The sequence below is a fragment of the Camarhynchus parvulus genome, chromosome 1, assembly GCF_901933205.1.
Source record: "Camarhynchus parvulus chromosome 1, STF_HiC, whole genome shotgun sequence".
NCBI lineage: Eukaryota > Metazoa > Chordata > Aves > Passeriformes > Thraupidae > Camarhynchus > Camarhynchus parvulus.
In genome coordinates, this window is record NC_044571.1 from 15,411,945 (window position 1) to 15,435,600 (window position 23,656).

General features: G+C 36.5%; 1 protein-coding gene across 2 annotated transcripts in view; it reads left to right on the forward strand.

The window, feature by feature from the left end:
* The window catches only part of RPS6KA3 (ribosomal protein S6 kinase A3), a 73,500-nt gene that overhangs the window by 28,087 nt on the left and 21,757 nt on the right, over positions 1-23,656 (forward strand). For both annotated transcript variants that reach the window (XM_030956596.1, XM_030957441.1), the window contains exons 3-10: positions 5,612-5,728; positions 7,804-7,885; positions 11,557-11,637; positions 12,663-12,742; positions 15,214-15,320; positions 18,228-18,265; positions 18,636-18,778; positions 21,768-21,838. In XM_030956596.1, coding sequence (XP_030812456.1) covers positions 5,612-5,728; positions 7,804-7,885; positions 11,557-11,637; positions 12,663-12,742; positions 15,214-15,320; positions 18,228-18,265; positions 18,636-18,778; positions 21,768-21,838 — 719 coding nt within the window. The remainder of the gene's footprint in view (positions 1-5,611; positions 5,729-7,803; positions 7,886-11,556; positions 11,638-12,662; positions 12,743-15,213; positions 15,321-18,227; positions 18,266-18,635; positions 18,779-21,767; positions 21,839-23,656) is intronic.

The window sequence follows — 23,656 nt, forward strand, 5'->3', positions numbered from 1 at the left end:
TTAAAATTATTCTAATCTTTAGTTGATTATTTCTCTGTCCTTTTAATGTAAAATTTGTAGACTAAGAATGCTTCCATTTTTGGAATGTTTACTATTTAAACGCTAATGAGTGTCGCAATGGTATTGTGGATTTTACTGGCAGTTCTCCTAAATACCAGTTCAGAGCCCAGTTTAATAGTCCTAGACCAGCTTTTCAGCTGTCCCTGGAGCATACTGCTCAGATAAAGGTCTGCAGATAACACACACCTTGTTCCGCACTGATGAGCTTATGCCATCCAGCTCTGCATGGGCCACTTCTTTACACAGAGCAGTTTTCCTATTGAAAATTGAGAATTCTGAAGGGTAAGCTGCAGAAGAGTCTCTGTAAACTCATGTTTTTCTCTTGCTTTTCTGGGCTTTTTCATTACTACTGAGAAATATATGTCTAGTAAGACTGTTTCTACTTCCTTTAGAGTTTGAAGTCTGGTTTTCTTTTAACACATTATCTATTAGTTGTTCCTGTAATAAGATCTCAAACAAATGCAAATATTTTATGTTGCAGCATAATTAATTTACTTTTGAATTAAAAAGTGATGGTAAAGAAAATTCACATAAATTCAATTACTAGAAGTAAAATGAGTGTTTAATTGTTAGTTAAGTACCTAAAATATTTTGCTGGGAGTTTTTTTTCCCAGCAACATGATTAGGCTACTATTTTTATAGTCTGATAATGATTAAATAGTTTTTCACTGCTTCCCTAGAAGGTGTCTGTCCTTTTGTTTTATTGGCAAGCATGTTTCCTATTCCAATTTGTACCTGATTATTTATGATAAAAATGAGCTGCCCTTGGTGTTGCAGAATCCTTCTTTTTTTTTTTTTATAAAGTTTTTCATTCCAGTTTTATTTGTCTGTGCCCTACAGTCCATTTGATGTTTTTTCCTATGTGTATTTGTATGTTCTTGTGCACAGACATATATTGTGAAATATATTACTATAAACTTACTTGTATGGAGATACTGCCTGGAATAGACTAGATCAGTACAGGAAATTGTTCTCAAATATGGTATTTTAAATTCATACCTAAACTTGTTTGTCACTCACTTCCTTTCTAGGCCAGTGTTGATTTAACACTATTACTTTGTTAAGTAAACTCAGAGTAATGTTACCTTCTGTTTGTTTCCTTGTATTCCATATTTAGTTGCACTGTAGTGGAAGCCAGTAGCAACCACTTAAAAGTTGACACACATGGTTGTTCTGGGCATTTTTTAAAATGGCTTTCTGAGGCAGTGTAACTTTCTAGTGTGAAGAAGGCCTTGAGAGAACTGTGTGCCTAGAAGAGGAAATCATGTCTTGAGACTTTTATTTAGACCCTGCTGCAGTATAATGCTTTGAGAAAAGGGAGCTTCCTAAGCTTATAAATAACAGAAATAAAATGTAGGCAGTTGGCTATAATTGTAACTGGAAGGAAGACCCCACCATTGCAGCTGGTGAGTTGACTGTCTGTAGTTGTGTGAAAACTGTCAAGGAATGGAAGAAAGGAGCAGAGGACCCAAGTATTCCAGCATCTCATTTATTTTCAATTCATCACGTGGGACAAATGTTTTTGCCAGGGACCAAGAAATGATCAAGCAATTCAGTACCAGATGGAACAGCTGGCTTCTCTTCCAGTTTACTGCAAGATGACATCTATAATCTGATGTAATTAGTGCAGTTGGTTGAGAATAGAGATCTCTTTCTACAGTGTGTAAGATTTGTGTTTTAATTCAGGTAGATAGTGAGGCTTGATTACCTCTGCATATAATTTTTGTTTCTATAAAAGGCTTAGCTTTTGTATTTTTAACTGCATTTGCGCTGTTTAGGTTAAAATAACAAACATTCAGCAGTTATGTCAGAAAAGGAAACTGCAAATTTGTGGACAACCACTCATTGTAAATCTTGCTCCCAAATGAGAGTTACGGACAAATTAAAATTGAATATCATTAGAGATCCTTTTAGTTTAAAACAGAGTTCTGCTAGGTCTGCCTTTTATGGACTGAAGAGTAACTGAGCCCTGAGAAAATGCAAAGCCTGGGAATATTCTCTTGGTATCAGGAATGTGAAGTGGTGGTTTGGGGTTTGTTTTGTTTTTTAGAGGGTGCTCAAAATAACCACTGGAAGGATGGTTGCATAATAATTGCATAGCATTCAAAAATAATAATTTTGTTTGTGTATAGTGAGTAAGTTAATATATTTTCTTGTTCTTGTTGAGTTTTGTAGTGCTTTTAAAGCAATATAGAATCATAGAAGGATTTGGGTTGGAAGGGACCATGAAGGTCACCTAATCCTAGCCCACTTGCCCTGGGCAGGGACACCTCCCATTAGATCAGGTTGCTCAAGGCCTTATCCAGCCTGGCTTTCAACACGGTTGAGGCATCTATAACCTCCCTGGGCAACCTGTTCCAGTATCTCACCATCCTCATAGTAAAGAATTTCTTCCTAATACCTAACCTAAATTTCCCTTTTTCAGTTTGTCCCCATTACTCTCTGTCCTGTCACTGCAGTTCTTGATGAAGGATCCCCCTCTGGCTTCCTTGCAGTCCCCTTCAGATACTGGGAAGTTACTATGGGCTCTCCATGCAAACTTCACTCCTGTAGGCTGAACAGCCCCAACTTTCTCAGCCTGTCTTCATAGGGAGGTGCTCCAGTCATCTTACCAACTTCATGGCCCTCCTCTGGATTTGCTCCTACAGTTCCATGTCCTTCCTATGTCCACCTATTGCTTTGCATCTCTGAAGGCAGTAAATAAAAAAGATTTGAGTACATTGTGTTTCACATGTTTTTTACTTTCCCAAGATTGCCAGGAAGCAAATAGATAAAACTGTTAAGCAGAAATGGATCAAAGTATCTGAAGTAATGTGTGCTTGGCAGTCTGTTTTGCTGAGCTATTCTGTTCCTCCCTTGGGATTCTCTAAGATTCAGTGGGTGGTTTGAGTAGTATGTAATACAGCTGATCACATAATAATTTAGAATATAAAACCAAAAATGTCCACCAGCAATTTATTCAACAATATTTCTTTCAGACTCTGTAAAGATTCAGCTGGTAATCAGTGATGGTAGCATTTTCTCCTGAAAAGACACAAAAGTTCAGGTTATTAGGTGGAGTACTCGGCATGTCTGGGTGCACACACATATAAAATTTGGCTGTCTTAAAATGGAAACAGCCACCTAAACTTAGAGGACATCTTGGATTTCTTCTAAAATTATTCTTAAAACTGTATTCTTCACATTGAAGTATCTTTTTTTAAAAGTTGCCAGCATGTTCTGTGCATTATTCCAAATCACATGCTGGAGTTTTTTAATATATACTGACTATCACACACACTCAGGATTTCTTATGTGCAGCTCATTTCCAACTTTGTAATCTTTTGAAAATAAGAATCTTTTGAAGAAGAATCATCTGTCTGGGAAAAGCCTGTGTTGGAATATGCTGACTTGGGTGGACAGTTGCTTTGCATTTATATACAGTACTGAAATGGTCAGATGCAAAAGGGTACTTTCAGCACTAATTCATGCACATAAATTTTGCAGAATGCTTGGAAAACTTACAAATTAGTGCTTCAGAAACACAGTTTTAGAACTTGGCCTCTACTAACCTATCACTTACAGCTAATTAGTGCACATTTTGGTGCATATAGATGGAGGAAAAGACTGGAGCAAGGAAGACATAGTCTTAGAGGTAAATCATAGAATATCCTGAGGTGAAAGAGATTCATCAAGACCATTGAGGTCCAGCTCCTGGTCTTGCACAGCACCATCACCAGGAGTCACACCATGTGCCCAAGAGCATTATCCGAATGCTTCTTGAACTCTGTCAGACTTGGTGCTGTGACCTCTTCCCTGGGGAGCTGTTCCAGTGCCCAACCACTCTCTGGATGAAGAACCTTTTCCTAATATTCAACCTAAACCTTCTCTGACACAGCTTCAGGCCATTCCCTCAGGTCCTGCCACTGAGTAGTTTAGAGAATACTTAAGCAAGCAGAGTGTGTCTAAGTCTGTGGGCCCTGATGGAATGCACCTGAGTGCTGAGGGACCTGGCAGCTGTCATTATGAGGCCACTGTTGATTATTTTCTGATTACCACGATGACCAGGAGAGGTGACAGGACTGAAGGAAAGTGAATGTCAATTCCTGTCTTCAAAAAGAAAGAGGATCCAGGTTGGTCAGCCAGGCCTTAATCCCCAGGGAAGTCATGGAGCAATAAAGCATTCCTGTATGCATGGAGTACAAAAGAGTAGCTGGGCTTATTCAGCATGGATTCACAATGGTGAAATGATGTTCAACCAGCCTGAAGGGAGGGTGCAAAGAGCTTTTTTTTCAGTGCTGCCCAGTGGCAGGACCAGAGGCAATGGGCAAAAGGGGAAATACAGGAGTTTCTGTCTGAGCATCAGGAAACACTTTTTTGCTGTCAGGCTGGCTGAGCCCTGGCACAGGCTGCACGGGGAGGTTGTCACCATCCATGGAGATATTCAGGTCCTGGCTCTGGGTGGCCCTGCTTGAGCAGAGAGTTTAGGGTTAGACAGGATGGTCTCAAGAGGTCCCTTTCAATGTCAGCCAGTCTGCAGTTCTATGAAATGGGTCTAAGAGTTCCTCAATAAATAGATGGAAAGTATTCTCAGATTTATTTTGTTCACTATAACCCATAGAAGAAATAGAAAGAGAATGAACAAGAAGTTAAAACTGTAGACAGTATATTGCTTTCTGTTTGTTAACTAACAGTTGTGTATTAACGTACAGTAGCTTGGATTGCATGTAATGCCTAAATAGGTCTTCAGATGACATTAACAAGAGTGCAGGGTTTTTTACATACTTGATGATTATAAGTTCTGAAATTCTTTCCTGGTGTGGCAAGGAGTGTCACTTTTCAGGGATTTTGAAATTCAGTGCAGAAAACACTGAATTAAGTGCAGAGCACAAGAAGATAAGATTCACTGTTGCTTAGAGCTTTCTGGTGACCACTTTCTCACAGAAGGGGAAAGGATGAGGACTGGGCAGCTTATATAGGATAGACTCTCCTTGAGAAGAAAGGCAGAATACTTTCTTCAACAGAATTTTGTCAGTGGCAGGTGGAGCCTGCTGCTGAAGTGGGGGTGGAGAGTTGCTTTGTGTGGAAATTTCTTGAGTCTCACGCTGTCTTAAAAGGTGAGCACTGGCATTGCTGCAGCATGGTGGTCCTCATTCAAGTGTTAAAAAGGAGGGCTTTCCAAAGACATCTGGTCCATTTGATATACTCTAGGTGTGTTTTAAGATTACTAAATTCTTAAGAAGATTGGTTTCCATTAATTGGTTGTGAATCTGGAACAGAAACATGAACCCAGTAATATAGGCCTAAGAGAAAAAGCTTGGGAATTGCTGACTTCTGTCAACTCTGTTATTGTCTGGATCCTGGTGCATCTCTAAAAGTTTAAGCTACATTGTTACCGAACTAGTGCTGTCTGTCTTAATTATGCAGATAGAGTTGCTAAGTGTTTTTTCCCTGTATTTGGCATTCTCTAGTTGATTTGGTTCAGTGACACTGCTGTTTTCCAACATATTGTGAATTTGTAAATATTTGTAAACCATTAATCTAAATTAATTCCTCTGTTTTCCTCTGCCAGGAAGAAGGAAGTATCAAAGAAATTGCAATAACTCACCATGTAAAGGAAGGACACGAGAAAGCAGACCCTTCACAGTTTGAACTTCTGAAAGTACTAGGGCAAGGATCCTTTGGAAAGGTTGGTAACTGAACTCTTGTGGAGCCAATTATTCAGGAATATAGCATTGAATATTGGTTGTGAAATATTTAGAACAGTCACAGTTTTGCATTAAGGCAATGTTGTAAGTGAAAACTGCTTTCCAAATTAGTGCTAACTAGACACTGTAATTGTGGCAGATCTTTTAAAGTAGTAATTTTTTTTCATGTTAGCATGATACGTGGATTTCAAAGTTCAATAGAAAAAATGGCTTGATGTGAAATTATTGGGTATTTACTGTTAGAATGGAATGTCATTCTTCTCTTAAATACTCTTCTCTATTTGAGAGGGTGAAGGTTGTAATGTTTTTTTGATAAGTATTCCTTGTTGCTTGCTAATTGTAGGACATCACCAATACAGAAGCTGGTTTTTGTAGCATGTTGCAATTGTAATGAAATTTTAGGCAGTAATGGCTACTGAAGTAAATGTGATACATCCCAGTCATGTTCATTATCTGGTGTAATTTGGTTAAGGTGCAATGTACCTTGATATTTATCAGAACATCTGTTAAAGACTCAATGTTTCTAGCATTTCATGAGTACTGAGATCTCACTAGGCATACATTTTTTTTATACTTCTAGTTGTCCAAATCCAACTTGAAAGCAAAACATTAAGTTTACATGACAAGACTGAATGGAATATGTAAGGCAAGACAGCAGAGCCTTTACATCTGTTTTCAGCCTCAGTTGCAGTTCTGAATGTGATGTTAAGCTCTTGCATGTAAAAAAACCACCTTAGATAGGGTGGAAAATTAGAAAAATAGGTCCAATTCTCTTTTGGTGGTAATAAGCTACTGTTGGTCCCATTATTGTTCCAGTTAAGTTTGGAAATCTAGGTGCTTAGAAACTATAAAATTTTGTACTCATACTAGTAAGAATTCACTGGGAAACCTGATTCCAAAGGTTTGATTTAGTCCAGAATCATAACCAAGTTTTTATTTGGAAATCTTCAGATCACAAGAAGTACATCATTCAAGGGCAAGGAAAAATAAGCTAATAAATGATCATTTCAGCAATCACTTTTATTGTTAATACGAAGTTCAGTAATTTAATGGGAGAGAGAAGGGGGAATGTGAGTTTTTAAAAAAGCAAAAATAATAAACTGTCTAGCTGACACAATTTTCTGCAAAAATGCCAGTCTTGTTCTCAGTTGTCTTACACTTTATGCAAAAATCATTAATTTTTTTTAATCCATAAATCATTTTGTTCTAATAACTTGTGAAGCTGTCTCTGTTTCCCATTTAGTTTAAAAAAAGTAAATTTGCATGCTTTTCAAGGTCTCTTGATGATGATCTGCTAGTCTCTGGGTAATGCAAGGAATGTTAACATAAGTGAGAATTGGGCACAAAACCAGACATCAAACTAATTTCACATAACATGTTTAACTTCCTCATGTACCACAACATGTGTCTATACATGTCCACAGCCAGAAAACCTGTGACAGTTGGTTTTGGTGTTTGTTTTTTTCATTCCTAAATCTAAAATTTGTCTCTTCTAGAATTAATTTTGTGTTAAGGGTATTTAAAACAATACCAGTCAAGAAATCCCATGATATTGAAGAAGGAAATGAAACACCCTTTAATTGAGGCTGCTTGTTTTTTATTGGTACATGCAACACTAGGTTTTTTTTAAATTTTATTTATACATTGATGTATATAGGTTTCTGGATCAAATTTTGTTCACATATTTATGGTCATATCTGAAAATTATTTTATTAGCACATTTCCTGTGTCATCCTATGAATTTCAATAAGATAAAACTAGAGATTAATTTTAAAAAGCTGATTCTTTTGTGTCAAATTTGGAAGAATTTCTGAGAGAATCCAATTTATTTTTCTTTTACTCACTGAAATTACTTAAATTAGACCAAAATGAATTTGGCAGAGTATCCTCTGAATGAACTTTTTAGATTATGAAAGGAGGTTTGGCTTTGGAGAATCTAAAACTGTCAAATAAAGTTTCATTGAAATCATAGTGACTACTTGAATTTCATAGCAAAAAACATTAATCTGACTTGCTTTTATTTTCTTTTAAGAATTCTTTCTAATTTTTAATGCAGGTCTTCCTTGTCAAAAAAATCTCAGGATCAGATGCTAGACAGCTTTATGCAATGAAGGTATTGAAAAAGGCCACCTTGAAAGGTAAGCATTGTTTAGAACAAGGGAAGAGAAATAAAAAAGGTAACTCAGGGACATTATACCAAAACCTAATCTTTACACAGCTGCTGCTCTACAGATAGTGTCTTTCAGCTTTCTTCTCTGAAACAGGAAATAGCAGAGTACACTGCTTTGTCTTGTAAACCTGGAAGGATTAAGGATTAACAATACCGTGTTGGTAGCTGGAGAAGAGAGCAGGCTCCTTCCCTTGCCACTTTCCTTAGGTGATGGTGGGTTAATGGAGTGCTTGTGTTACATCTGCCACCTGACTTGCTCCTGAGCTGTTATTTGAAACTTAATATCCTTCCGTTTTTCCTTTGCTGTGTGTCACCAAGGATACAGTTAATGCCTTTTGCTCGGTTTATAATTAGGTCATGATACTTAAAAGCACTTTATATTGGTGTTTGATTCTAGAAGTTCTTAAGCACATGATTTAGTCTTTTCTTTTGAAACAGACCTATACAGTACACTTGCCCCAAACTCTTGGCATGTGATCTCGATATAGGATGTATTTTATAAAATCTTAAGTTGATAATCTAGGTTACTTGAGCAAGAACAAATTGTGGATTGATCTGTTTCTTCAGTGATTTTGATCTTGAACGCTATCAGTAGCAAAATAAGTCTAAGCCTGAGCAATCTCAATTCTGTCTCAGAGAATTCTGTAAGAAAAAAGAAATAAGGTATTTTTTACCATAGATCAAAATGAAAGTCATCTTTTGCAGTAATGCCTTGACCAGACTGTATGCTTGTTCTTTTACGTCATTGTTTTATAGTTCTGTCTATGTGAAGTTCTTCTAACTCATGACTGTAATGAAACTGAAATGATAATTTTGGGATGGCTCCAACAGCCTGTAGTGCTTTACCGATGTTATCGATTATTATATTGAATTTCAGTTTTAATGTTTTAATTTCAGTTTTAATCCTTTTTATCGTCAAATATTTATAGAATGATGGGGAGAACAAAAGCATTGGTTTATGAACTTCTGCTAAAATGTTTAAATTTTTTCACTTAGGATCTGGTGCTGAATGTCACAGTTCTTATACACTTACAGAGGGCTGTGTATTTGAACAGTTTCCTATATTTTGACTCCTTTGTGTTTTGTGGCACATGTCATTCTCATTATTTACTTCCTATTTTTCTGAATTTGATTTCCACTCATTTAAGGTACATTAATATGCTCAACAGCCTGTTAATAGCTCAGGACTGGTCAGAGGTCACTCAGCAGTTGCTTTTTAAGATGTTCGAGGGCTTCTCTTCATCACCTTTTGATTGCAGTTTAACCTCATATAAAAATTACAGTCCAGGCTGTGGTTCTAGTTTTGCCTACAGATGAGAGAGACTGGTAAATACTGAAATTGAGAGCGTGACTTTTAATTGGGAAAGGAGACCCTCTGAGGCACTAAGAATTCAAGGATGCAAAAGGCTTGAGCAGAAAGGTGACGACATCAAGAGGATGCCACAGTCCTCAACACTTTGTATCTGTATTATCAGATGTTTTTCATGCACTACTTGCTTGTGATTCATGTTTTAGGAAGAGCAGAGTTGCAAGCAAATTAAGATTACTCTTAAAACTTTAATATGAAATTAACTGGAATTAATTCTATTTTCCATAATTGCAACTTTTTAATATATGTAATACTGTATTTTTAAATAATACAGCATATTACTTGATTTTTCTGTGTTTCTTTAGCTCTTTCAAATGTATTTCATAAAGTTATTTTTGTGCTCTATAATTAAAGATAAAAGGACCACACTTGGAAACAGTGTACCTGTTCCACAAATCAAAATTAGAGAAAATATTTTCATAGAAATGCAGCTGTATTAGCCAGAACACATTGATGTAACTACACAGTCCAACTTTCTAATGTTTAGAGCAAATGCAAGAATATATACATATAATTTTGTTTACAGCAGAAACTAGTTTATTATTACACTCTGATAGAAGGTGTTATCTTTCAGTGCCCCTTTATGATGTGGAGAGAGAAACAGCCAAAACATTGCTAGAGTGTTTGGAATCAAATATATTAAGAAAAATCAGTACTTCCAGTAGAACCCACGTGGAAATTACAGTCAAACAAAAATCAGATGTCAAGTCAAATAATGGCTTATGCCATTATCTGAAATGAGCTGAGTTCTTTACACTTCTTTTGCTTGGAGTTTTAAGTCTATACTTTCCATGTAACTGCTGCATAGCTGCAGGCACTTGAAAGTCTTTTAATTTTTTTTTCACCTGAACCTGCCTAAAAAAAAAAGAGTATTCTGAATTTCAGTCTTGTAATTCAGATGAACTGCTGAAACAGTTAAATTGCACAACTAACTATCTTGTGACATTTTAATGGCTTTAGATGCAAAGGTCAGCATTCAGATGTGATGTTTGCTTTGTACTTGAGCACTTATTTCATAAGCTTCCATTTTTAGGGATGTGTTCTGCAGGCAGATGGAAACTTCATGGTTGTATTCATTCATGAAAACGCATCTATATAACTTTTTCATAAGTATCTGTATTATTGTAAGTGTGTGTTTCTGGGAAAATATAGATAAATGCCTTAACACCATTTTGCTTCTTTTTTATTTTCTGCCTTGTTATGTTTCAATATCTGAGAACTCTGGCTTGTTAACTGTACAAGGAATGCTGTCAGCTTAAACTTTGGACGGGACTTCATTGCTCTGGGGTGCTTCCTCCAGGAAGATACATTTGTGAAAGGAGCAGTAACAAAATGTAGAATAGAGGGAAAGAGAAAAATGCAACATCTTAAACCACTGAAAGCAAACTTTGATAGTTCTCCCCTGTGTAAAGTACTGAATATTGTCTGTGTCCTGGTGATTCAGAGCTTCGGATGGGAGCCAAGCCCTGACTGGAGCTGGCAGGAAAGTTGTGGGGAACAGCTGAAGCAGGTGCTGTGCTCAGCTGACTGCCCTGCCTGTATTCCTGCATTGCTGGCATGTGATGCTCATTTGAGTTTAATCTCTGGTGGCATAGGAGCACTTACATGTCCTGTTCAGAGTCACCATGGATGGACAGCACAGGCAGCTTGAGCAGCAACTGCTTCTTGTGTCTGATATATTTCTCCATGCACATTTTCTCTCAGTAAATGTCCTTAAAAATGTAATCTCAAGTATACACTACATTGAATCAATGGCATTTTTATTTTAAGTTCATTATAAAGGAAATGAAAAAAAAAATCCCTTCCAATTGTAAAGAACTTAATATTTTATTAGTGTGAGTTATTTAATGAGTTAAACTAATACAAAGTATGATTATACTTATGCTGTTTGTTTTGCTACGACTTTAATTCTCTATGCTTTTCACTAGCAGAATGTTTTCTATACATAGGTGTGGCAATTTTTGTGATGTTTGGAAGGTTTACTAAGTATAGAGCTGACTGAAGGGTGGCTGTGTTGTCTCATGTGCTTTTGTTAAATTTATTTGCCTAGTGTTAAGTTTTGTCAATAGCAAAAACTGAAGCAAATCAAAATGCATATTTATCAGAAAAAAATGTGGAATAAATTTTCTAAGTTCTCAGCTGTGTAAGGTATAATGACCTGCAGACAATTATAATATTATACAATGGGAAGTACATCAGGAAACATATGAGAAATACTGAGTCATAATGTAACTTTCTTTTTAATCTTGTGTGCTCATGTTCTGTTGCAGTTCGAGATCGGGTTCGGACAAAAATGGAACGTGATATCCTAGTGGAAGTTAACCACCCTTTTATTGTCAAATTACATTATGGTGAGTTGCAGAAAAAATTCATTTTTATAGCGTAGTGTGTTTGTCAAGATAGCTTTTAATATTTACTCTGTGGTTCAGAAAATCACAGAACTTTAGGGTGTTAAGTCCCAATTGTGCAGACTTGCTCTGTTATAATTCTTATGCAAAAGAAGCACATAACTGACTTCACGCAATGTTAAATCTTTATAAAACTGAGACTCTGTAGCCCTTTGTGCTATTAAAAGCAGTTATCTATTAATAACAAGCCATTCTTTTCCAAAACCTCTAGTCTTTTGTATGACATACATTTTTTAAGTTATTTCTTACAGTTCCTTTGTTTATTCTATAGAAAATGTATGCAATGGCATTAATTCCACTTGCATCAAAATGGGTGGAAATTAGCCTTTTAATTTTAATAGTATGAGCAGCTGTAGCACAATGCTTATGTATAAGAGGGGAGGATATCGGTACTTTCAACATGTGGAAAAAAAGGGGAGTTTCTGGTTTGTTTTGGTTTGGGGTTTTTTCAGCTCGTATTTTTCTTTTAGGGTTTGTTTTTTCCTATAGTTAAACCTCACTCTCTCTCACTTTTTAAAGTGGCTTAATGTCTCTCTCTCAAATTTTAAAGTGGCTTAAATTATGTACCTTACACTATTTTATTTGTCATTCTTTTGCAGACTAGATTACATGTCCCTGTTTAGCAGGGACATTTAGATTTTTAGATTTTAAGAGGTTCATTAGTTACTAGTTTGCCCTTTTAAATCTAGCTTCATACTTTAAAATCTGGAATAAAAAGCTGGTTAACCTAAGTAAAGTTTATTTTTTATGGGACTTTATTGGTAGTTTGCTTTACTTTCATATAGCATGGGAATTACTTGATTTGTTGTAGAGGATCAGTTACCTAATTAATTTCAATACATTTTCTCACAAAGGCGAAAGAGAAATTAATTTTAATAATGAAAATAAGGGTGAATTATTTGGTATGTTATTTTCCTAATCGTGGATAAAGTTAGGTGATATTTAATTTTTTTAATTGATCTTTTCAGCTTTTCAGACAGAAGGGAAGCTGTATCTTATTTTGGATTTTCTCAGGGGAGGAGACTTGTTTACACGTTTATCCAAAGAGGTACACTTTTTAAATTTGAAAAACTGTCTATTGATAGAATTTGACTATAAATTGTCTGTATTAGGAGAATTTACATTTTAAATTCCGTTTTCATTTAATAAAATTTTGACCTGTTTTTAACCAGATACATTTTTTGTTTGTTTGGGTTTCTTTGCACAGTCACTTCATAGAAGGGCTGATGGCAATTTTCATTGTTTCTGAAAAAAGTCTTAGACAAGCAGTCTTTCTGTGCTGCCTTTTATACCTGGCAAAATCTTCTCCTTTTGTTACCATGTTTAAATATAAGACTCAGAACTTGGATTTTTATAAAGTAAATTTATGGCTGGTTTTGATATCCAGAATTCAGGGGCAGATAAGATACTCTTTTTTTTTTTATGAATGCAAAATTGCATTATGTATGAATATTTAAAAAGTGAGGATTGTATACTACTTATTTTACTAATTTTCAAAAAGTGAATGTTTTGCCTCTTGTCATGATAGTAATGTGTCTGTGTAGATACAGGAGATGACAACTTCAAAGGGTTTCATTACCTCAATTTAATTTGATTATAATTCCTGAAGTAAATGTTAACATCTAATATATCACCATATTTTAAAGTTTTTGTTATCCATTACTCCTGTCCAAAAACTCACAACAAATATCTGTTCAGATAGAGATTGTATCCAATGTGTATCTGGTAGCGTGGACTTGCAGTTGTAGCTGCTTTACATTTTCCTTTGCCACAACAGTATCAGAGGCAGCTGGGTTAACACTGCAGTAAGTGCAATACCACTTATTGTTATTAAGAGGAGAGTAGAACGGAATTTATTTTGTATATAGATGTACCCTTACTTCTGTGCTGACCGCATAAATTATTACATTTGTTTTGATGATGCCATCTGTTTCAAGTTGCCCTTTGTCATTTCTTTTGCCACAGGTAACTAATAGGTTATTAGTGCTCTAAAATTGAGATACTCCTAAAGTTTGTAGTTCATTCTTGATTCCCAAAAAAGAATGTATATTGGCTTCCTGACTTTTTTCATCTTGAGCCACTCATATTTTATAAAATTTAGCGTGGTTAGGTGAGAAATATTCATTATAGGTACCTGAATCTAAGCAGAGTTCATAACTGGTGAGTGAAATGGGCATGCTGAATGCTATTAATGTCATCCTCATACCACACCATGTGATTTTGAAAGAGATCAGATGAAAGTTGTTGCTTTTTTCCTATTGACTACAAAGGGAAAGGTGGCTAATTCCAAGCTAGATGTCTACACTGCAGATGCTTAAGGTTAGGAAAGACGAGTCCCATGCAATGGTTTTAAATAAAAGATCCTCATAGGATCTTTTATTATTTGAGCTTTTAAATGTTTCTTATACAGGTTTCCTTTCTTGAATATGTCTGCACTAAATATTGGCTCTTTTGTAGAAGTAACATCAGCAACAATCTATTGTACAAGCTTTAGTAATTGCTTTCTCTCATGAAACTACTAAGGGGAAAGCATATTCTCCGTTCTTAACTCGTTTAAAATAATCTTCAGCTTTGCTGAAATAAATGTTTACACTTTTGCATAAAAAGAATTGCCTTTTTTTTCTGGGTCTATATGCTATATCTTAAGGTATTAGTCTTAGATTCTAAAAACAAAGTAAAATAACTGAGTAGTAACTGAAATAGAATCAAATCATGCAGGATCTGGTTTTATTTTTATCTTTTTCTGCAGTCTCAGAAGAGTTGAATTGTAACGTATTCTGTCAGGGATCACAACACTTGATATATTGGGACAATATGTTCATTTCAATTAACATAAACAGAGAGTAGTTTATCTTCCTAATCCAGAAAGTGGGATTGCTACCTGGAATGCTCCCTGTGCCCTTATGCAGGCTGTTCACTTTACTCCTTGTTAGCTCCTGTTAGTTTACTCCTTCATCTGCCTTTCTGCTGTTACATCTGCAGTTACAAGGCTGCACCCTGGGGCTTTAACCATTGCTGTAACTTCTTTCTCAAAGTACCTAGGGGTAGCCCTTCCAAAATCAAGATATATATACTTTTCTTCTCTCTTACTTTGTGGATGAAATTCAGGCATTTGGACTTCTTTGGTCCATTTGTTGTCTGTAAATGAAATGATCCCATCCAACCAAGAAGTACTCACGTTGTTTAAGTGCTTCCAAAGTATTTCAGTTTCACTACAATGTGTCTGTCTGTTTTCTTGAACAATCAGAAACAAATAATCTCTCAATTTGCAGAAAGAAGAATATATTGCCTTTAAAAATTCTTTTTCAAGTATGTCCAAGTATTTCAAGTATGAAATAGTGTGGGTTATAAAATCCTAGTTTTTGTATAACTAAGAAATTTGAATTTTCTAGTGTTTTGTGTAGCAATGAATTCAAGTATTGTAAGAAATCCTTCTGAAACACCTCTGTTGTTGTTTAGCTTGTGCTGTTGTAACCTTTACAGATTTCACATGTGAAATACATTGTGCTACTTTTTCAGGTGATGTTCACAGAAGATGATGTTAAATTTTATCTGGCAGAATTAGCACTTGCTTTAGACCATCTACATAGTCTTGGAATAATATACCGGGACCTAAAACCAGAAAAGTAAGGCTCCTCTGTGAGACATGCAGTGTATTAACTTCATTTCTATAGCAGTTCTTGCTGTGCACTTTTTCCCAACTGTTAAACTTTGGTAATTTACTATATAAATTGAAGAGAGGGAGGTGGGGGAGGTTAATGAGCTATTTTCATATAAAAGATTGGATTTCACCTGTCTCAAAGAGGAAAAAGGATCTTAACTTAGGACTTAGAGGGGATTGAGGGTTTGAGGGAACTTTGAACTCTGTTTGAAGGGGAATGGGGACAAAGCCAGAGGTAAGCCTGTGGATAGCACACCACTCTTTGAGAGACAGTGTTCTACAAAGGTCCTTTGGTCCGCCATAGAGGTAGAGTTAAGGGATGGAGGTCCTCTCATCAGCAAGAGTGAAAGGAATATCAATATGTTAGAAGTCCCAGAAGCAGAAGACAACCAAAAAATGTTTGTACAAATCAGCAGCAAAAGGAGGACCAAGGAGAATCTCCATCCTTTGTTGGATGTGAGGGGAAACAGTGACAAAAGATGAAGAAAAGGCTGAGCTATTTCATGCCTTTCTTGCCTCAGTCTTTAATAACAAGACCAGTTGTTGTCAAGGTGCCCAGCCCCCTGAGCTGGAAGACAGATTGAGAGCAGAATGAAACCCCCATAATCTAGGAGGAAATGGCCGGCAGACTGCTATGCAACTTAGAACACCAAAAGTCCAAGGGACCAGATAGGACTCACCCAAGAGTTCTGAGGGAGCTAGTAGAACTCCTCAAGCCACTTCCAATCATTTATCAGAAGTCCAGGTCAACTGTGGAGGTCCCAGGTCACTGGAATTTGGCGAATGTGACACCCAGCTATAAGAAGTGTTGGAAGGAGAAGCCAGGATGTCAGCCTGACCTCGTTGTCAGGGAAGGTCGTGGAGGCATCTTGAGTGCCATCATGTAACATGTACAGGACAACCAGGGGTTCAGGCCAGGCCAGCCTGGGTTTATGCAAGGCAGGTCCTCCTTGACCAACCTGATCATCTCCTATGATGAGGTGACCTGCTTAGTGGATGAAGGAAAGGCTCTGGATATTGTCTGCCTAGACTTTAGTAAAGCCTTTTGTAACATCCAGCCCTTAAGGGGAAAGGACCACCCAAAATTTGTAAATGCTTGTGGTGGAAAGGAACAACAGAAATCAGAGGGTCTGAAAAAATCACAAGGTTTTATTAGTAAATTATATACCTGGCATAGAAATTGGTATTTTAGTCCTTGACCTACTATAAAAGCACATGCAGTGGGGTTTAGGTAAAGGGGTAAGATGAAAAGGAAGAGAGAAAAGGTGAATTAAAGAGGGAGAGAGAGGAAGAGAGAAAAAGAGATCACCAGTCTTGATTACAGTGCCAGTCCAACTGTTGGGACATCCAGGGTCTGGGGGGTGTCAGCTGGGGCTTGCTGGGGAGATGTTTTTATAGATAGGTTTCCCAGCCATGAAGGTAAGTTTCTTGTTTTCTATACAAATTAGTTGTTAGGCACAGTCTTTTCTTTCAAACCTTTCAGGAAATGGGTCTTTGGGAATATTGGGTGGTCTTTTTTTCCCCTACAGTCCATGCCTGTTTCTCAACCTCATTCCTGCACTTGTGCTGTACTGGGTTGTGCTTATCTTCAGGAATTAGAACGAGGATGTTTGTCCCGGAAAAGTGCTGCCCTATCTCTGCATGGCCTCTTCTCTGGGCACATCTTGTTCTTTCTCATAGTGTGTTATTACCAGCAATCCTTGCTTATTACAGGCAATCCTTATCTGTTACTAGCAACAATCTGTGGTTGGCCCCAGAGGTAAATGGCTTTCAGTGTTTGAGACACACACGTTAGCCCCTTATCTTCTGTGATTCTATGCCTTTGACTCCATTTCCCACAGCATTCTCCTGGAGAAACTGGCTTCCCATGGTGTGGGTGGGTGCACTCTTCACTGGGTAAAAGACTAATTTATTGACCAGGCTCAGAGAGTGGTGCTGAATGGAATTACATCCAGCCAGAGGCTGGTCACCAGTGGTAATTCTCAGGCCTCTGTGTTGGGATCAGTCCTGTTTAGCATCTTCACTGGAGATCTGGATGAGGGGATTGAGTGCACCCTGAGCAAGCCCACAGACAGCACCAGGTTGGGTGGAAGTGTTGATGTGCTGGTGGGCAGGAAGGCAGTGTTTGCATGTGGCACTTGAGGACAGGCTTTCATGGTTCCCACCGTGGAAACTGCAAAGAGGAAGGGAATGGGGCGGTCGTGTCTTGCCCCCAGGATGAAATGCAGATGGAGGAACTAAATCCATTGTGTAAGGGGTGTTAGAAAATCCAGTTCTTGAATACTTTGCATGCTTTGCAATGCAGTGGTATTCAGTGGTAGTCAAGGACAGTTGGCATCTCTGAGAAGTGTGGCCTTTCTTGTGATTGAAGTGAAAAGGTGGAAGGCTAAGGTCTGCTCCCAGTATAGGGCCTGTGGGTCCTTTGCTTTGGTACAACATGAGGCTATTTATTACTCAGTGTTACTTGAAGTGGTCAACAACTTTTGAAATGGTAATTGCAACTTAATACCTGTTATGTGTACATATGAAAACATACCTGGTATAAGAAAAATAGAATGTCTCTGTTTATAACAATTACAATAGTGCTGCATGTGCTGCAGAAAGCCAAAACTGTTACTACATGCTGAATTTAATAAAATTTTTGAATAAAACTCTAGTAAACTTGTTTCTTAATCTTTAAAAAGAAAGAGTAGAAGGAAATCAAAATGTTTAGTTTGAATGTATCTTCTAATAATTCATTTTCATGCATGTTTAATTCTCCCCGTCTTTGTGTATCCTCTACTGTTTATTCCTAAATATTGTCACTATGTTTTCTGAAACAATACTTACGATATTTTAATTAGTTTTTAATATTCTTTTTGTTATTCTTTAGCATCCTGCTTGATGAGGAAGGACATATCAAATTGACAGGTAAATAAAGGAATTGCAATCCTAGGATCATTTCTGTTCTGTAAAATATTTGCATTTTTCTTTTGGTAAACCACTAAGATAAAATAAGTAATTTCAGCTGATTGGTAACTTAGCTGTGGAAGCAAGTAGTGTAATTTGGTTGAAGTAAATAAAATCTAAATATTTGAATAAGGTACCTGCTTTACAAGTATATCTGATGTTATGGACCTATGATAATGTGGGGAGGGAAGGAGAATCCTGTAAGTCCCATATTAGTGTTCAGTTGTCTATACCAATGATAAAAGCAAAACACTTCATATTATGGTTAAAGTGTCAACCATGAACTTTTTGTTTTTAAAAATTACATTTGGAATTATTTTTATCCTTTTAGATTTTGGCTTAAGTAAGGAGTCAATTGACCATGAAAAAAAAGCCTACTCTTTCTGTGGAACAGTGGAATATATGGCGCCAGAAGTTGTTAACAGACGAGGCCATACACAGAGTGCAGACTGGTGGTCTTTTGGTGTTTTAATGGTAGGTTTCTGGTAAATGTAAATAATAGCAAAATTGTGATTTGCAAGGTCTGGTGAAACAAATCAAATACTAACCCCTAAGGTGAGCTTTACATGAATTTTAACTACAAAGGAAGCCTAAATTGCGTGAAATCAGTAACACCACAGAGTTTGATCAAGAACATAGACTAGGTTTTATGTCAACACCAATAATATGCCATATTTTTATTATTATTTCAATAGTTTGAATGTTATGGGGACCAAGAGAAATACAGAAGTATACAGAAAAATGCTTGTCTATTCCAAAGTGGGGAAGAAATTTGTATTCAAATTTTAAATTTGAATTTACGTTCAAGAGGAAAAAGGTGATTGGCAACTTTCTAATTAGACTCTACAGTGTAATTACAAGTTAGTGTAATAATGACAACTGTTCAGCTGTTGTTATCACACATCACGTTGATCTAAATGACACTGACCTGGTGAGGGATATAGTTTCTGAGTTGCTTATGATGTTTCTGCAAGGGGTAATTACTGTAAAGTTACAGGGTCAGGGGAAATATTATGTATATGGAATGTGAATTGGAAAATAATAATAGATCATGTTTGTTATTTAAGGAATGCTGAAAGACTTTCAATATTTAAAATATTTGTGTGCATTTTTGACATGGAAATTAAACAATTGTATAAATGTATTCATTTCTTATCGCTTCTGCTACATAACTGTAACAGTACAACTAATGCGTGTGCTTTATAGTACAAGAAGGACTCCTGTGTCTGAAAATAGGTCATCCTATGGCTTTATGATGATTAGAATGCTGTTGTGATCTGAAAACTGACTATGTAAAAGTAGCACCTGATAACTGAACTCTCTCCAGACAAGCACACACACTTCTCACAACCTCACATTTTATCATTAAGAACAGTCAATTAAAAGATAATTACAATGTAGTTGCAGAATATTTGTTGTTGATAACACAAACATAATTAAACTTCAGCTTTAATTTATAAAGGTAGAAAACATAATTTGGTGTTTATCAAGTCGATATGGTGTAATTGAAAATTGCTGTGAGATGTTAGCTGTGATTGGGGTGGCTTTCACAGTTTTAAGTGCACTGCATGTTAAATACTTTGGCTTCTACTTTGAATACAAAAATATCACCTTAAAAACCAAATTCTATAAAGTAGTATATGAAATACAGTGCAGCTTTTTCTAGGGCATATTTTTGTTGCTTGCATTTATAGTTTGTAATTTTCATAACCAATCTGTAAGTATCCACTTTTAACTCATTCTTAATTTCTGAGCTGATCAAAAATTCAAGTGATGATTGGTGTGGTATAAGTACACAGTAATTAGAGTGAACAGAATTTATAGCGTAGAAATTGAGACTGTAAACATATTTCAGCAAATCATTTGGCTTCTTTTCTTGTGCTGCTAGACATGAAGTATGTTTAAGCCATTGTTAAGAACTATATTTCAATGTGTCCTTTAAAACAGTGACAGTTTTAAGGGATGCCATACAAGTAAAAACATTCATTTAAAGTTTTCAGAAGCACTGACGTGCTCTCCTCCTGAAATGAAACATAAGTAGGAAAGGCCAAAGTTGGCTTATTCTATAAGTACTATTGGCTTCTTAATGTTGGAATATAGTATTTGGGAGGGGTGACAAAGAATACACATGTTGAGCTGTTAATACAAGCATGTGTGCTTGTGACAAATTAGGAGCTTGTTAAAGAAACTGTATTTCATGCAAGTGTAAGTGCAGCACTCCAAATTTACATTTTTCCTGACAATTGTCTTAGGTGTTAAAGTTAAAAGTAGTCTTTTTTTGTGTTGGCATTATTAATTAAATTTAATTTTTTTAATATATCAGTAAGAAATATTACCTAGACTATAAAGTATCTACCAGTAGTGAAGAGATGGCAGTAAGGAATTCAAATTTTATTTCAATAAAATAATGTTTTAACGAATACTGTTAGTGCAACTTCATGCTCTTATTGTAGATCTACAAATACTATAGTCACACATTATTTATTCAAGTTATCCACTCAGTTTTTTTATGTTTAGGAGGCTGAATGTTTGGGTCATACCAGAAAAGAGGGGAATAGAGGGTACCTTGTGTTCAGGATGACATAAGTTTGCATAAGCTGTTCCGAGGGTTGCTTTATAATTATTTTACTTTTGATGTTGTTAACTGTATGCCATGAAATTGCATTGAACTAAATTGGTTTGCGCTCTTTAAACCAAAAAAATCCAATTTCTGCCTAAGTACTGGCTGCCATGACTGCTGCCAGACTGCTTTCACTGCCTCACTTAGATCTGATATCCCTGCAGCATACTGCAGTCCAACAGGAGTGCCTTTATATTTATCTATTTTTACTCAGTCACTTTCAGAACAAATCAGTATTTTAGCAGTGTCTGTTGCTTACTGCCAGGCACTGTAGAATGTGCATGCACGTACTGTGTAGCTCTTCCGTGTTCCTTCAGGCTTTATTTCCACTGTATGCATACAGTAACCACTTTTCATCATGCATGTCTTTGTCAATCAGCTAACCTTTTCCCCTTCCCAATGAAGGCTGTGTACATGCCAATTTTCAAAATTTTGACCTTTTAAAAAATTTCTGCATGAGGAGAAATCATCACTAACTTTTCAAAGGAAAACCTTTTCCCCTACCCCCTCCCCTTTGTTTAAAACTAAAAATACAGTTGTACAGATCAAGTCTTCCTAGGACAAAATTTTTAGGCAGAAATTAAACACAGAACATTATAGTCTAAGTTGTTCAGATAAAAGGATGTGTAAAGCAAGTTACCAATATAGGAAAATATTTTGCAGCTTTAAAAATGGCAAAGGCTGCTCAATGTTCTTAGCAATTGAAACTGTACAATGAAGTTGTTTTGCTCAGACTTGATTGTTAACATGCATGAATTTTGGAAGGTTAAGATGCTAAGTAGTTTTGTCAAAAATTAGTTTTTGTCCAGGTAATGTAATTGATGAAAGTTTTACTCTATACAGTTTGAAATGCTCACTGGTACTCTACCTTTCCAAGGGAAAGACAGAAAAGAAACCATGACTATGATTCTCAAGTGAGTACACTCTTATTTATATATCTCATCAGGTATTCTACAGGGATGCCCTCCGGGCTGCAATATCTAATTTCTACTCCTCCCTCATTTTCAAAGGTACTGGTAAATCCTCACTCCCTATTCCATATTATTAATTCCCTTTGCTGCCTATCTAATTTGCTTCACTATTCCTCCACCATACCAGGTACAAAGGATTTCATAGTAGCTCTTTAATCTGTAATAATAATTTCTCCAACCACATGATCTCTCCCATCTTATTTCCATAATATTTTTTAACTTTCTTATCCTTTTTGATAACATATGCATTTTTTCCTTGTTGGTTTTTTTTCCTTTGTTTTAGGTTTTTGGAGTTTTTTTGAGAAAGTATTTTCACTCCTCATCCTTCTTTATCTTACCAGCTCCTCACCCTACCTCTTTATATTAATGGTGGTGCCAACAACTTGCCTCCCCAGTACTCCTCCCTTCTGTACTCTTCTATGACTTGCCTTAGCTCAAATTTTTCCCTTTGCTGTTTTCAACATTGATTTTGCATTAGCTCTATTGTGGGAATTGGTTTCCTTCATGCAGTTAATGTTCTTGTTTTTGCTAATGAAGGTCTGCTGTTTTCCTTGCCAATTCCCCACATATTCTCTAAACTAGTACAACCTATGGCGTAAATGCCCCATTTTCGGGACTGTAGCCAAGCACTGTGCAAACAAGTCTGTTTCCTCATATCATAGGTTCACTTCTCTGTTTCCATCTATTTTTAACTAATACCATTTTTTTCCATGGAAGTTCATAAGATTATCTTCGTTTTCTAATTTGTTTTCTGCTTCATTGTTTATCATTGTTCTCAGTCCTGTTAGCCACTTGTCTACCCATATATCAAAGCTGGAATTTCTTTTGCACAAAAAGCCTGTTTTGAAAAATGAATATATGGAACTCTAATCTTTTCTCTAAATAATTAGAATGTGAAAACTACTAGAAAACACCCTCATTATTTTCCTGGCTTTTGCTTTCATAATGCATACATGTTGTTATTCTTTGGTTTTTTTCTTCATCTTATTTGCAAATGTATTTAGTGATGCTAGTTTCTTCTGCTGCCTCAGCATTATGTGAGATCAAATCTTCATGTTGTGATTATTCAATGTCTTTTAACTAAAAAGTTCTATCTATTCACAGCAAACAAACTCCTTCTGACCATCTCCTATTTATAAGAAGCTAGTCTGAGATAGTTCTGCTGCACTCTCACTTGCTTCAGGAGCCATGCATTTTTTTCTGTGTCTCTCATGAGTCATATCTTTCTCTTCTCTTTGCCTGCATGTGACTCTGCCCTGTTCCTCAACAGTCTTTTCACTGTTGCTATAAATATCTTCTGTATTCAGCTGCCATGTAGAATATCCTTGCATTTCTCCAGGTAATTGATGTTTATAGTCATTCATAGCCCAGAGAGTGGTGCTGAATAGAGTGAAATCCAGCTGATGGCCAGTCACAAGTGGTGTTCCTGAGGGTCCAGTCCTGTTTAACATCTGTATCAACAACCTGGGAATTGAGTGACAGTTTGCAGGTGCCCCTGACCTGGATAAGAGGGAATACGGATCTGCTGGAGGGTAGGAAGGCTCTACAGAGGAATCTGGACAGGCTGAATCGATGAGATGAGGCCAGTAGGATGAGGTTCAGTGGGGCCAAGTGCCAGGTCCTACACTTGGATCGCAGCAGCCTAAGGGAACATGCAGGCTTAGGGAAGAGTGGCTGCAAAGTTGCCTGGCAGAAAAGCACCACGGAGTGTTGGTCAGCAACTGCTGAACATAAACCAGCATGTGGCCTGGTGGCCAAAAA